This window comes from Gekko japonicus, unplaced genomic scaffold, assembly GCF_001447785.1.
Source record: "Gekko japonicus isolate JY-2015 unplaced genomic scaffold, Gekko_japonicus_V1.1 scaffold1595, whole genome shotgun sequence".
NCBI classification, from domain to species: domain Eukaryota; kingdom Metazoa; phylum Chordata; class Lepidosauria; order Squamata; family Gekkonidae; genus Gekko; species Gekko japonicus.
Window position 1 is genome coordinate 279,062 of NW_015165866.1, and position 13,517 is coordinate 292,578.

General features: G+C 45.7%; 1 protein-coding gene across 1 annotated transcript in view; it reads left to right on the top strand.

Moving 5' to 3' along the window:
• RHAG (Rh-associated glycoprotein) overlaps positions 1 to 13,517 on the top strand; it is a 41,704-nt gene that overhangs the window by 24,105 nt on the left and 4,082 nt on the right. Inside the window, exons 6-8 of the mRNA XM_015411244.1 lie at positions 2,872 to 3,009; positions 9,628 to 9,749; positions 12,159 to 12,232. Of these exons, the coding sequence (XP_015266730.1) occupies positions 2,872 to 3,009; positions 9,628 to 9,749; positions 12,159 to 12,232 (334 nt within the window). The remainder of the gene's footprint in view (positions 1 to 2,871; positions 3,010 to 9,627; positions 9,750 to 12,158; positions 12,233 to 13,517) is intronic.

Below are 13,517 nucleotides of genomic sequence, written 5' to 3' on the forward strand. Positions count from 1 at the left end.
AGTAGTACTTGATAAGAATTGGGATTGCTACACACTCAGATAAAGTATACTTACTTATGTTTATTAGCTTCTATGACCAAAGGTCTTAGGCTCAATGATAAAAGATGAATATACAACATTGGCCTCATAATACGAACTTTGCAATAAAAGTTTACAGCCGAAGTAATCAAATCTAAAAGATCTAAAATGTTAAAACAGAAGTCATTAATAAAACTATAATTCGTTTAAATATTCATTTAAATCATAATAACTAGGTGCATACCAAATTATTTTACAGTTGGGTCAAGCCAGATTTTTGTCGCTTTACAGATAAAACTATCATTAAAAATTTAGTAACAAAATAAGTGGTTTCAGGATTAGTATCTGCCAAAAGATAGGGGACCACCCAGAGTTCAGTAGGTAATAGGTGTTTGGTAAGAACTGGATTGAGCCAAATCGATCTAGGAGTCGACCACTGATGACATAGTAATAGAAGATGGCCAAGTGTTTCCACAGCTCCAGTCTCACAGTTACATAAGCGATCCGAGTATGGGATTGCTACACGCTCAGATAAAGTATACATTGCAAAACGAATGTTCACATTGCGCAGTATTTGTTCGCGTGTGAGTGATGACAGAAGGATATTCCTTACAGAACTACAGAAATACGTCAGTAAACGTTTTTGCAACTTATCTTTATCGACCCTTCGTTATTTTGATCATGGATGTTGTTTTTGGAGTTCCCCCTGGAGAAAACGGCTGCTTTGGAGGGTGGACTATGAGGTCCATGTCCGACCCAAGCTTTGTCCTCAAAACTCCAGGAGCTTCCCAACCTGAAGCTGGCAACCCTACCCCTCCACCCCCCTCTAGAGACTAGGGGGACCTGGCAACACTATGCCACACCCACCCAATTCAAGGCAAGTGTCTCCATATGGTGGGTGTTGGGAGGGGCAGACTATAAAATTGGGAGCGAAACAGCACTGCCTTGTGCTATTCATGCTCCATCTGTAAAAACAGAGATTTCTTTCTCCCAGAGATATTCTTGTCTGTCAACCTTTATTGGAAAGTTAACAGGTTCTGTGTCAACATTTGAAATCAGGGCCCCGCGAGATTTATTACAACTCCGCAGGGCCTCTAAAATGGAGCTGTTCCGCCAGGCCTTTGGTTGAGGCTGTGGTTGTCAACCATCTCGGACTTCCCTGGTCACACTGCTGCAGTGCTTACAGCATTCTTTACCATTTGCCCTGCTCACAGAGACCAACAGAGCATCACTGCAGGAGGCACTACAAATCTGCCTTGACTAGTTGCCATCTATTTGAGTGGACCAAAACTCGATTTGAATTTTTATATTTTAATGTTAATTTCATTCAATTTGTTTGTTCTATTTAAACCCTAATGTTTTACTGTCATTATGTTGTTGAATGAAATGCCATGGCCCGCCCTGAGCCCCCTTGCAGGGGAAAGGTGGGGTCCAAATTGAAGAAATCAAATCAAGCGAGAGGGTTAAAGGGGCAGGAAAGGGAGGGGTACAAAAAGGATACTCCCTGTAACAGGCCGTAGAGGAAGATGAGCTAGCTACCCCAATGGGTTTTGTCTTGCTGAGATGAGGAGGACAAGGGGTGGACCAAAACCCCTTCCCCTCTCTTTTCTGAGGCTTAGGAGCTTCCCCCGTGCAACATGACATAACAGGGGAAGGCGGTGTCATCCCAAAGGCGAACCCTGATCATGACAGTTATGTTATATATGTAAATTGCTAGACATGAAAAATAAAATATAAACTTATTCAGTGTTAAAAAAAAAATCAAACATTTGAACTAGACAATTCAGTTTGGGGTAGGGTTGCCAGGTCCCATCTTCTCCCTGGTGGGGGGATTTGGAGGGTGTCCCAGGAGGGAGCAGGGCTGTCCCCAACATGATGACATCACTTTAAATGGTTGGGGGGAAAGTGGGCACCATGCCTAATTTGTGGCTTGCAGGGCAGGAGCAGACTGCCCCCGGTTTGAAAAGAGTTTGGTCCATATGAACCTGCCCCGCAAGCCACGAATTTGCTTGCACCAGCTCCTTTCGAGTGGGGCCATGGCTGACTGTTGGGGGAGGGGCTTTCCCCCACCAGTCAGCTGGACAGCAATGTGGGGGAGCCTGAAAAATCGGGTGATCCCTCATTCCCACGAGGGGACTAGCATCCCTAGTTTTGGGAAATTTTGATTAAAAAATCAGATGGGATTTGCCGAACCTTGGCCCCGGTCACATGGGCCAGATATCGTGGGGAGGGGAGGCGTGGCTAATTGCCCCGGCACAGTTTGATCCGTGATTACGTGATCAGATGCGCTGGCGGCACACCACGGGTCCGTCCCTCCGCACCAGCGAGTAAACGAGGGTGGCGATCACACGACGATCCTGCAGCGTGGCAAAGAAGCGGCACAGCGCAATCACACCAGCAATGGCTAGGCGCCGCTGCTGTGACAAATGGGGTTATTTAGTGTTTTTTTAAGCCGAAACGGCACTTTCGCTTTCCTCTTTGTGCGCATGCGCCATTGGGTGCTTGTGCGCATCTTGTGGAGACTTGGTGGAGGGGGAACCTGTTTGTGAAGGGACATGGGCGGGTGCCGGATGCCACCACCGGAAATGCGATCAGACGCCAGCCCTTGCCCCGTGGTTTCCGGAAACTAGTACCTCGAAGGTACTAGTTTTTAACTCCGCATCTTCGGCGGGAAGCCTCAGGTTCGCCACGGGAGCTTGACGCTTCCCAGATGTTGCGGTGTGATCGCGCCCAGAAAATCCGCCTATCTTCCATCTCTGTAGCGTGGCTAATGCTCCGTGTGACCGCAGCCCTTGTTTGAACATTGCTGTCTCTCCATGCTTCTGAGTCTCATCAGTCAATATTTCCATCCAGGTGCACATTCAAAATGCTACCTTAGCAGGAGGAGTCGCCGTGGGTTCTTGTGCGGATCTAGAAATCCAGCCCTATGGGGCTATGTTGATCGGAAGCACTGCTGGAATCATCTCAGTCCTGGGATTCAAATACTTGACTGTGAGTTTTTGTTTTAAGAAATGTCAATCTAAGTGAAACTCAATTCAGAGGCTTCTTGTTGCATACAGCACTGATTTGGTTGGTAGACATGCTTACCTTAAATCAGTGGCAGGTTTGTAAGTTTATTCCCTGGCTACTGCTGCAGCTCTGGTGCAAGGATTCTCCTCTTGAACAGAAAGCCAAGACTCAGGTGTACTCCAAAACTAAAATAACTGGGTAGGGAGAAAGAATTACTGGGAAAAAACAATAGTCCTAGGAAAAGAGGAAGACCAAAAAGGAGATGCTACTTTACAAGGGAAAATTTGCAAGAGGTGAGTGAGAGAGGTGGCTGCCAGCCACATGCCTTCCCTGAACTCCAAGTGGAGCATGTGGCCTGCCAATCAGCAGGAGGGCCCTTTAAATCTTGCAGGCAGGGAGAGAGAGGGGCAGCCACACGACTTCTCTGAACTCCAAGTTTCGCCACTTGGAGTTCAGGCGCAGGCAGCCCCTTCTTCAAAAACACAATTTAAAGGGAACCCTTTAAATGTCCCCCCTCCCAAGCAGGGGCTTACTGCACCTGAACTCCTAGTGGCGGAACCCCAAAATGCCCCACTATAGCTATGGGCCTGCTTTCTACTCTCTGGGTACATTCTGAGGTGTACCCCCCATTCAAGCCAATGCCTCAAGACTCAGCTTAAATATAAAGTTTATTAGTTTAAGGAGTGTTGCACAGCATAAATCACTTAAATACATGCAATAGACATAAATACATGCAATAGACATAAAACAAATAAACCTTACTGTTGCGATCTTAAAATCTGCCTAAATAAGGTTTTAAAACTCACCATCCTCAAGCATCCAAGAATGACATTCTTTAGTCACCCATCCTACAGAATATGGGGTCACTCCATGCTCAACTGGAGACATGCCGAGGTGAAAAACTAAAAAGATGAGTAATCTATATGCATTGAGAAGCCATTTTCTGGCAAACAATGTCTCTCTTGACAACCCCCCACAGCCAATTAGAACCAAAACAGTTAATTTGCGTTTCAGCTGTGGGAAAAACTAGGAAGGACAGATAAAGACTCTATAAAACTGTTTCCCAAGATCAAATCTTGGGGAAATAGAAGCTGCTATGTAGGTCTTAACAATCAGCAAGGAAGCACTTCTGAGGCCCCTGCCACACGGAGGGGGGGGGAGTACGGCCAAAGTGCGGCTTTTCAAAGCCGCACCAAAAGAGACACATGGCGGCAGGATCACACAGATCCCCTAAGCCGCCGCACAGTTCCTCCCCGGCACGATCAGATTCCGGGGGAAAGCCACTGACAGGAAAGCCGAACTGCACATGTGTGCACGTGCGCAGTTCAGCTGGGAGCCTCGATTGCTCCTGCAGATGAGCGCGCCGGCGATCTCACGGCCGTGCTTGCTGCGGTGCTTCAGGGAAGTCCTACCAGTTAGTAGGTTCTTTTTTGCACCGCATTTTCATTCTGAAGGGATGGATCGGGAACGGGTGTGCGCCGATTCCCAGATGTTGCGGTGGGATCGCACCCATTTGCTGCACCCCCAATCCGTCCCTCTTCCGGGCCAAAACCTCCCATGTGACCAGGGCCTGAGTAAGCCAGAATCTGAACACCACTTACAGTCCTGAACCAAATTTCAACCATCTTATTAGACCATGGAACTTAAGCTATCACATTAATTACATCCCCCCACATTGACAAGAAATAAAACCTCTACTTTGTGTCAAAACAATAAAAATATATATGTATATATCATCAAAACATCTTACATGCATAACAACTTCTAAAGCACACATAGATATTGGTGGAGTATATCAGCACTACTCATATAAAATAGGATTACATTAAAATATGCAAAAAACCCTCAGAATACAGATAAATACCTCAATTGGCACACACAACTCTACTCAGAATAATCATAACACATGGAAAGGGAATCTGCCAAAGCATTATCCCTTCCTCTTATATGAGTGACATCAAATGACAATTCTTGCAAGGACAGAGTTTACCTCAATATTCTAGAACTGGCATATTTCATTCTATGAATGAAGGTAAATGGATTATGGTCTGTTTCAAGGTGGAAATGAGTACCTCTCAGATAGGTCTTAAACTTGTCCAGTCCCCAGACAAGAGCCAAAGCCTCTTGTTCAATATCATTATACTTTCTTTCTCTGGGGAGTAGCTAATGACTAAGATAACTACAAGATGCAGAGATTCATTTTGATCATTCTGTGACAATACAACCCATAAACCAAAATGACTGGCATCTGTACTCACCACAAAGGGCTGAGAGTAGTCTGGTGGTTTAAGAACTGGGGCCTGAGCAAACTTTTCTTTAAGAATCTCAAAGGCCCTTTGATACACAACTGTTCACTGTATTTTAGCAGGTACATTTTTTTGCACAAGTCAATACGAGGTGCTGCCAAATTGCTGTAATTTGGAATAAACCTTCTATAAAATTCACAAGCCCCCCAATAACTAAGGAGCTGTTTCTTTGTCACTAGGGTAGGCCAATTAATAATTGCCTGAATCTTGGCAGCATGAGGTGAAATTTCCCCTCCCCCAATCTGATGTCCCAAATACACAACAGAAGAATTTGCAATTTGACACTTGGCTGGCTTGATTGTCAAACCCACCTCTCAAATCTTCTGTAGTACAATACTTAAGTGATGCAGATGTTCTTCCCAACTGGAACTAATCACAGCTATATCATCTTGATAGGCTACAGCACAATCCACCCCTTGGAGCATTTGATCCATTAACCTTTGGAACACCTTGCTAGCTGGAATAGAAGCACATTAAAACAAACTGTCCCATAAAGCATGTAAACGATGTTCTCACTTCAGCTTGTTCAGTTAATGGTACCTGCCAATATCCACTAGTAAGATCAAAGATAGTAATATATTGAGCATGCACCAGTTTTTTCAGCACTGCCTCCATATTAGGTGAATACAAAGCTTATTCAGCTTCCTAAAGCCCACACACAAACAGTACTGTGGGGGATCATCTTCAGTTTCTTTTTAGTAACAATCACAAGATTACTGCTCTGTTCTGAGGTACAAGGCTCAATAACTCCCATCTGCAACATTTTCTCAATCTCTTGTCTCACTATTTCACACAGTGGGCCTCCGATTGGATACAAATAGCATTTAATGGGCTGAGCATCCCCTGTATCTATGTCATGAACCACTGAACTAGTTTTTCCAGGCCTGTTGGTAAACACTGGGGCAAAATCTTGCAGGACATTTATTAACTGCCTATACAGGCACTCAGTCAAGTTCTTATTGATAGGTAACTGAGATAGTCCTTCTGATTGCTCAGCATCTGTTAACAAATCAGGAACATTGAAATCTTTCTCAGGCTATGCTTCAATTGACATCAACTGTGCCTCTGTCACAGGTCAGGCAGAGCCTGAATGGGTTCCTGGGGGGCAGCCAAAGTCCAAGCAAGAGAAACCAAGTCAGAAGTCCAGTACAAGAGTTCAGAGCCAAGCAAGCCATTACCAAGGGGTTGTCCATGAGGTTGTCAAGTAGTAGAGGGGTTATTCACAAGCAGGAATCTAGCAGAGCCAAAAGCCATAGTCAGAAGCCAGTCCACAGGTTATACAAGCAAGGCAGGCTCCAAGGCTATGGTCACAGACTCAGTGGTAGAACAACTTCTTGCTTCCACACCTAACAGCCTCCCTTGGCTAGTTTTTATAAGCATGTGCCTAAGAGTCAAATTTTCAGCCAGCTTCTCAGGAGTAATTCTACAACTACTCAAACAGCTGATCTTGGTCCAGGAGGCAAGCACTCTGTCATCTCCCCTGTAGTTCTGCTCATAGCCTCTGTCTGTGGTGCTCAAAGGGTATTGGTGATACTGGAGGGCTGGGAACAATCATTAGTTTCACCTGCTGAATCAGGGTTGGAGGGTGTCAGTAGCTCTACATCAGCTGTTGGCTGTGACTCCTGAACTGCTTACTGGCTTCTACTGACTCAGAGCTGGCTACACGGGGCTCCTCTTCTCCTGAGAAATCCTCTTCTCCTGATGAATCCTCACTGAGCCCTGGCTGACCCATGACAGCTCCTCTAACAATCAATTTCTTTAAACAATTATTATGAACTAGCACAGTGCCCCTTGCAAGACCTTTATCTTCATAATTTTTATTTTCACAGCATTTTGCGACTTCAAAAGGCCCAATCCAGTGTAAATCTAATTTACCCTATTGAAGCAGCCAACTTACAATCCAAGATTTCATCGTCACAATCTGCTTCTGGTGGATGAATCTGGTGGTTTACTTGACTCTGTGGGTGACTTGAAATCACTTGCACCCTGAGTCGATTTATCTCAATCTTTGGCACAAGTTGTGGACATTTGGACCTCATGAGGCCTGGTTGTTTACAGTAAAAGCAGGTCACTACTACGGTAGTGGACCCTCTGGTCTCTAAGTAGCATCTCAGCCAAAGTCTGAGAATACTGTCTGGGGTTGGAACTAGCGATGTGCAAGGGGAAAAAAATGGTATTTTTCAGATTCAGAAATTTGGTATTGCCTTGAAAACCTGAATTCCAATATCAATATTGTATTGGAATTTGGATAAAATTCAGGAATCCCTAATTTTTTGGCTCCATTATACCCTATGGGGCCGTTATAGTCACCGGCAAATCTCCTAGGGTACATTCAGTGGGCTGGAGAGGAGAGGATTTGAGGTAGAGGCACCAAACCTGCAGCATAGCTGCTGGAACCTCTCCCCAAAAGAACCCCCAAATTTCAAAAAGATTGAGCCGGGGGTCCAATTCTATGGGCACCCAAATAGGGTGCCTCCATCCTCCATTGTTTCCAACAGTGGGGAAAAAGTAAGGCAAGCATACAACAAGCCCAGCAGATTCTCCAAGAGAATTTCTGCAGTAGAAAGTGAAGTGTGGGGAGGGGGCATGTTTGCAAGGCCAGCAGCAGAACCAGTGCCACTCTGGCTGTGGCAAAACCCAACAGATTTAACTTTGGTTCTGTTTCCCAAGGTCAAACCTTGGGGAAATGAAAGCTGTTCTGCAGGTGTTAATGATCAGCAAGGTAGCACTTCTGAGTAAGCCAGAATCTGAACACACTTAGGGTGTGTTCAGACGGGGGCTTTACAACGGAATCTGTGCCCGTTGCAATTGTTGTACTTACTGGCATTCAGACGGCGAATATCTGTCTTCCCTCCCTAACCGTTGTAAAGCCCTTTAAACCGTTGCACTCTGCCACTAGGTCCCCAAGTGGTGGTATCCTGAGTGCAACAGTTGCATTCGCTTAACCCCGCCGTCTGATCGATCTCCACCGGTGTCTAGCCACTTCCGTTCGGAAGCCTGAGGCTTCCGATTTTCCCCCACCATTTTTTTTTAACTAAGCGATGTGCGCTTGGGCAAAGCTTCACCCTGAGCGTTTTTTGTTTTGTGTTTTTTTTTAAAAAGCCCTTAGTGTAGCGTTTTGGAGTAGTCCAGGACTTCAGGGAAGCCAGTTTGGCCTTTAAACTTTAAAGGCAAGTCCTTACCTTTAAAGTTTAAATGTAATATGGGGTGTTTTGAGCATGCACAAAGATCAACATTCTGTGAATGGCTGCCTATGCGCATGCTCAAACTGAGTTAAAAAAAAAAGGCGATGCCCGCAGTGTGTGAGCGGGCATACAGCGATGGGATCCACAAAATGGAGGTGAGTGTGATCGCATTTCAGCCGGCATAAACTGCACCGGTTCCAACCGGTACAGTTTATGCCGGCTGAAACGCCGCGTCTGAACACACTCTCTGAGTCCTGAACAAATGTTGAATCATCTTATTAGACCTGGAACTTAATCTATCAAGTTCATTACAGCTAAGAAGTGGGCTAGACATCTCCTGGGTACCATTGAAGACATGAAGCTGCCTTAAACTGAATCAGACCATTTCTCCATCAAAGTCAGTATTGTCTACACAGCCTGGCAGTAACTCTCGAGGGTCTCAGGCAGAGGTCTCTCACATCACCTACTGTCTGATCCTTTTAGTTGGAGTTGCTGCGAATTGAACCTGGGACCTTCTGCATGCCAAATAGATGCTCAACCACCGAACCATGGCCCCTGCCCTAAGATCCTGTTAACAGCCTAGTGTTGATTTGTTCCTTCATTTCATAGGGTGGGTATGGTTGTTTGAATGAATGAACGAACAAATTGTTAAACTAGTCAGACATTCATGGAAGTTCTGTTTTTTGGCCAGTGTGCAGCTATTCCTATTTTACCACCGGCAAACAAATCAACACTAACTCTAAACATTAGATGAAGTGATTTTATTAGGTTAGGTCCGTAAGGTGTATTACAACACAACATGTCATCAACAAACCCAACAACAGTTCCCCAAAAGATCATTGGGGAATGCTGTGAAAACAAGAACTGAATCGGCATATAAGGAGCTTTATCTTATATACACAGGCTAATGTATGGGTAAGATACCACTGAAAATGTATTTTTAAAAACATTTCCTCTTTGAGGAAACCGGATTTGGAACGGCACATCCCATAAGGGGGAAGAAGAAACTGCAGCCTTCATTATCTTTTTTGATATATCTATTTCAAAAACTATTTAATTACCTCACAGTGAAAACCATTGCACAGCTAATCTCATTTCCTGCCTTTCAGCCAATTGTTGCCTCGTTCCTGAGGATTCAGGACACCTGCGGCGTCCACAACCTGCACGGTTTACCTGGAATTCTGGGGGGAATTGCAAGCATCATTGCTGCTGCTGTGCAGGTTAACACTCAGTGAGTTTTTAAAATATTTTGTCCAGCCGTGCAATATGTTTACAGCTTTTAATCTGTCGGTCAAAGGGTATTTTAACAGGTTGTGTAATGTTTGTTTCTGCAATTGCCGGAAATTATCCATCTGTCCGTCCATCGTTCATTGGAATGCCCATTCTTTCTTTAGTCCAATCCTAAAATCTGTCACACATCAGCACGAGAAGAAGAGTGTAGACCGGGGGTCCCCAACGTGGTTCTGGTGGGCTCCGTGGCACCTGCAGACATCCTTCATGGCACCCACCAACAGTTTTTAGAAAATGGGTGGGGCTAAGTGGGGCTTTTGCCCAGTAAGTCTTCTGATTGGCCATTGGAGATTTGATTGACTGTGTGGATTTTTAAGAACGTTGCTATGGCAGCAGCTGCCCCTACAGCATAACAATCTTCACTGTGACTGAAGTTAAGCTGCGGCAGCAATTTTGTGGCTGCCCCCGCCTTCTGCAGCAGCCATTGTGTGGCTGTGTCCACCTTGCTGTGTCAGAAGTCCAAAGGTGCCTGCACACTCAAAAATGTTGGGGACACCTGGTTTAGACATTCTGTTGATGCAACAAGAGCTGTCTCCAGCCTCTGCCCTAGCACAACATAGCCAGTTTGGTATAGTGGTTAGGAGCGCAGACTCTAATCTGGGAGAACCGGGGTTGATTCCCCACTCCTCCACATGCACCTGCTGGTGTGACCTTGGGTCAGTCACAAGTTCTCTCAGCGCTGTTCTCTCAAGGGCAGTTCTCTCAGAGCTCTCTCAGCCCCACCTACCTCACAGGGTGTCTGTTGTGGGGAGATGAAGGGAAAGGAGATTGTAAGCCGCTCTGAGACTCCTTCGGGTAGTGAAGGGCGGGGTATAAATCTAATCTCTTCTTCTACCATTGCACTTCTGCTACAAGGGTCCTATTAAAACCCATTAGGAGCACTTCTGCAATACATGGGAAGCTTTGAAGACTGGAAAAGAGATTGGGGAAGAGACAGAGATGCAATTGGGCCGAGTGTGGTAGCTCACACAACCTTCCCAAGACCCATCAGAGTTGGTTGCCCTGACTGTGTAACATAACTAAAATGTTGCACAAATGAAACGTTGTCAATCGGGGTGGGAGAGTTGTGGACATTTTGTATGGTTCTGCCAATGGCCTGGGGTAAGACAGGGCTCAGTTGCCTATTATTCAGACAGCCAAGATGGTTCCTCTTGAGTAGGGTTGCCAGGTTTGGGTTGGAAAATAGATGGAGACTTTGGGGGCGGATTTGGGAGAGGGCGGGGTTTGGGGAGGGGAGGTATGCCACAGAGCCCGCCCTTCAAAGCAGCCATTTTCTCCAGGGGACCCGATCTCTGTCAGCCGGAGATCGGTTGTAAAAGCGTGAGATCTCCAGCCCCCCCCCCCCGGAGGCTGGTAACCCTACTCTTGAGAATTCTCTGCCGAGTGGGAAATAATCACGCCTGTCTTCTGTTAGCTGACTGAGCTGAAACAAATTCTTGTAACAAAGTTCCAGTGACCTTCTTGCATTGGAGGGAGAACTCGATGGCCATTGGTTTGTCCAGATCACCACAGAAGCAAGGAAGGCTCGATGCTTCCCCTTGACCTTCTCTTCCCAGGCTCTTCCGTGGGAAATTACAGAGTTGGAATTGTAGGTCTCCTCAGAGTTGGAATTGTAGGTCTTTTTTTGTAGAAAAAGCCCAGCAGGAACTCATTAGTATAACAGGCCACACCCAACAGCAGAAACCCATTAGCATATTAGGCCACACCCCTGACAGCACAGCTCATTAGCATATTAGGCCACACACACCCTGTTACCAGAAGAGTGATCATTCAGCCACACCCACCTTTCCCTTCTTATTCTGTTTACCTTGTTTGTTGTCAAAACCCAGGGCCTTTTTTGTAGCGGGAACTCCTTTGCATGTTAGGCCACACACCCCTAATGTAGCCAATCCTAATGAGTTCCTGCTGTTGGGTGTGGCCTATTATGCTAATGAGTCCCTGCTGGGCGTGGCCAACTTGGGAGCCAGCCGGAACTCCGTTCCTGTGCGTTCCTGCCCCAAAATAGCCCTGGCTCTCCTTCTTCCTGTGAGTGCTCAAGGAAAGGGGGCAGTCAGTGAGGTCATGAAGACCAGGGATGAACCACATCGCATTGACATCAAGTGGACCCATCATAGTTGTGTGTTGGGACAGTCAGAGATCATAGCGTTGAGCTGGGACGCTCACAGATTTGGAAAGCCATATTGTTTCGCAGGGCCTATTTTGTTTTAAACTGAAGGATATTTTGTTGTATTTTGCATGAAAATTTACATGTACAGTTTCATGTAGTTACCATATTGACCTCTTCTGTTGTATGTGCAAATGAGCGTGTCTGTGAAAGATATACGCGTTGTTTTATTTCACCCTATTTTAGAATATCGGCTGGAATGCAGGCGGCAGCTCTTGGGTGTTCAATCGGGATTGCTTTGGTCGGAGGAGCATTCACAGGTCAGTAAGCTAAAGCCCCCTGAATGTTGTCTTTGGCTGCTCTCACACACATTGGATGATGAAGACACAGAGGCTGCCTTCTACTGGCTTTTCCCTCTGCACTGGCTTTTCCCTCTGCACTGGCTTTTCCCTCTGTTGTTTTACGAAAACCAAGTTGGAACAGAAATCCCCCTCTGCATTGTGTGCTGCTTTCACTTTCTTTGAGCATAGGGTTTTATGGTACCCTTTACAATGCATGCCGCTTTCACTTTCTTTGATCATTGGGTTTTTTTGGTGCCCTCTACACTGAATGCACTTTCGCTTTCTTTGATCATCGAGCTTTACGGTACCTTCCGCATAGATTTATGGCCGTTCAGGGGTGACTTTGCAGTCAGTACGGCATCGCCCCGAGGTATCTGAATGTGGTTTTGAGCTGCACCTTTTCCTCCCAGTTGAGAAAATTCAGAGCGAATGCGAGATGCAGAATCGCCCACTGAATCAGGCTAGCAGTCCATCCAGGTCAGTCTTGTCTACTCAGACTGGCAGTGGCTCTCCAGGGTCTTGGGAAGAAGTCCTTCACATCCCCTATTGCCTGGTCCTCGTAACTGGAGATGTCGTGGGGTGAACCTGGGACCTTCTGCATGTCAGGCAGATGCTCGACCGCTGAACCACAGCCCTTTCCACACAGGAGAATCCAGTTGCAAACAATTGTTGTAGTGCGTCAAGACTGCATTGTGCAGTAATGGCAAAAGTGATGGCAAAAGTAGGCAGTACTGTGTATGCAGCAATGGTGAAACTAATAATTTATTTGAGAAACAGATTAGTTACGAATTGTGAAATATAAACTGTGGATTATAAATGTATCCCAACAGAAATAATTTTATTGTACCTTATAGACAGTGTTCCAAAAACCCTTCAATGTAATGAAGGGAATGTTGGGGAAAAATATTTTTATCTCTTGTTTTTTGTTTATGATATATAATTATTTTTCCTTTTCTGTATTTTCTTTATACTGTTTGTTTTCCTAGAGATAGATAGATGATAGATAGATGATAGATGGATGGATGGATGGATGGATGGATAGATAGATAGATAGATAGATAGATAGATAGATAGATACAGGGGTCATTTCGTAGAAAGGGAGGTGCAGGAGCTCATTAGCATAACTCATTTGCATATGCCACACCCCCTGACATCACTGGAAGTGAGTCAGAAGGCAACACCCACTGCTCGGGCTCCACTGGACTGTTTTGGATTGCTAGCTATTGGGGGGGGGGCCATGCGGATCTGCCCTCCCGGAGAAGGG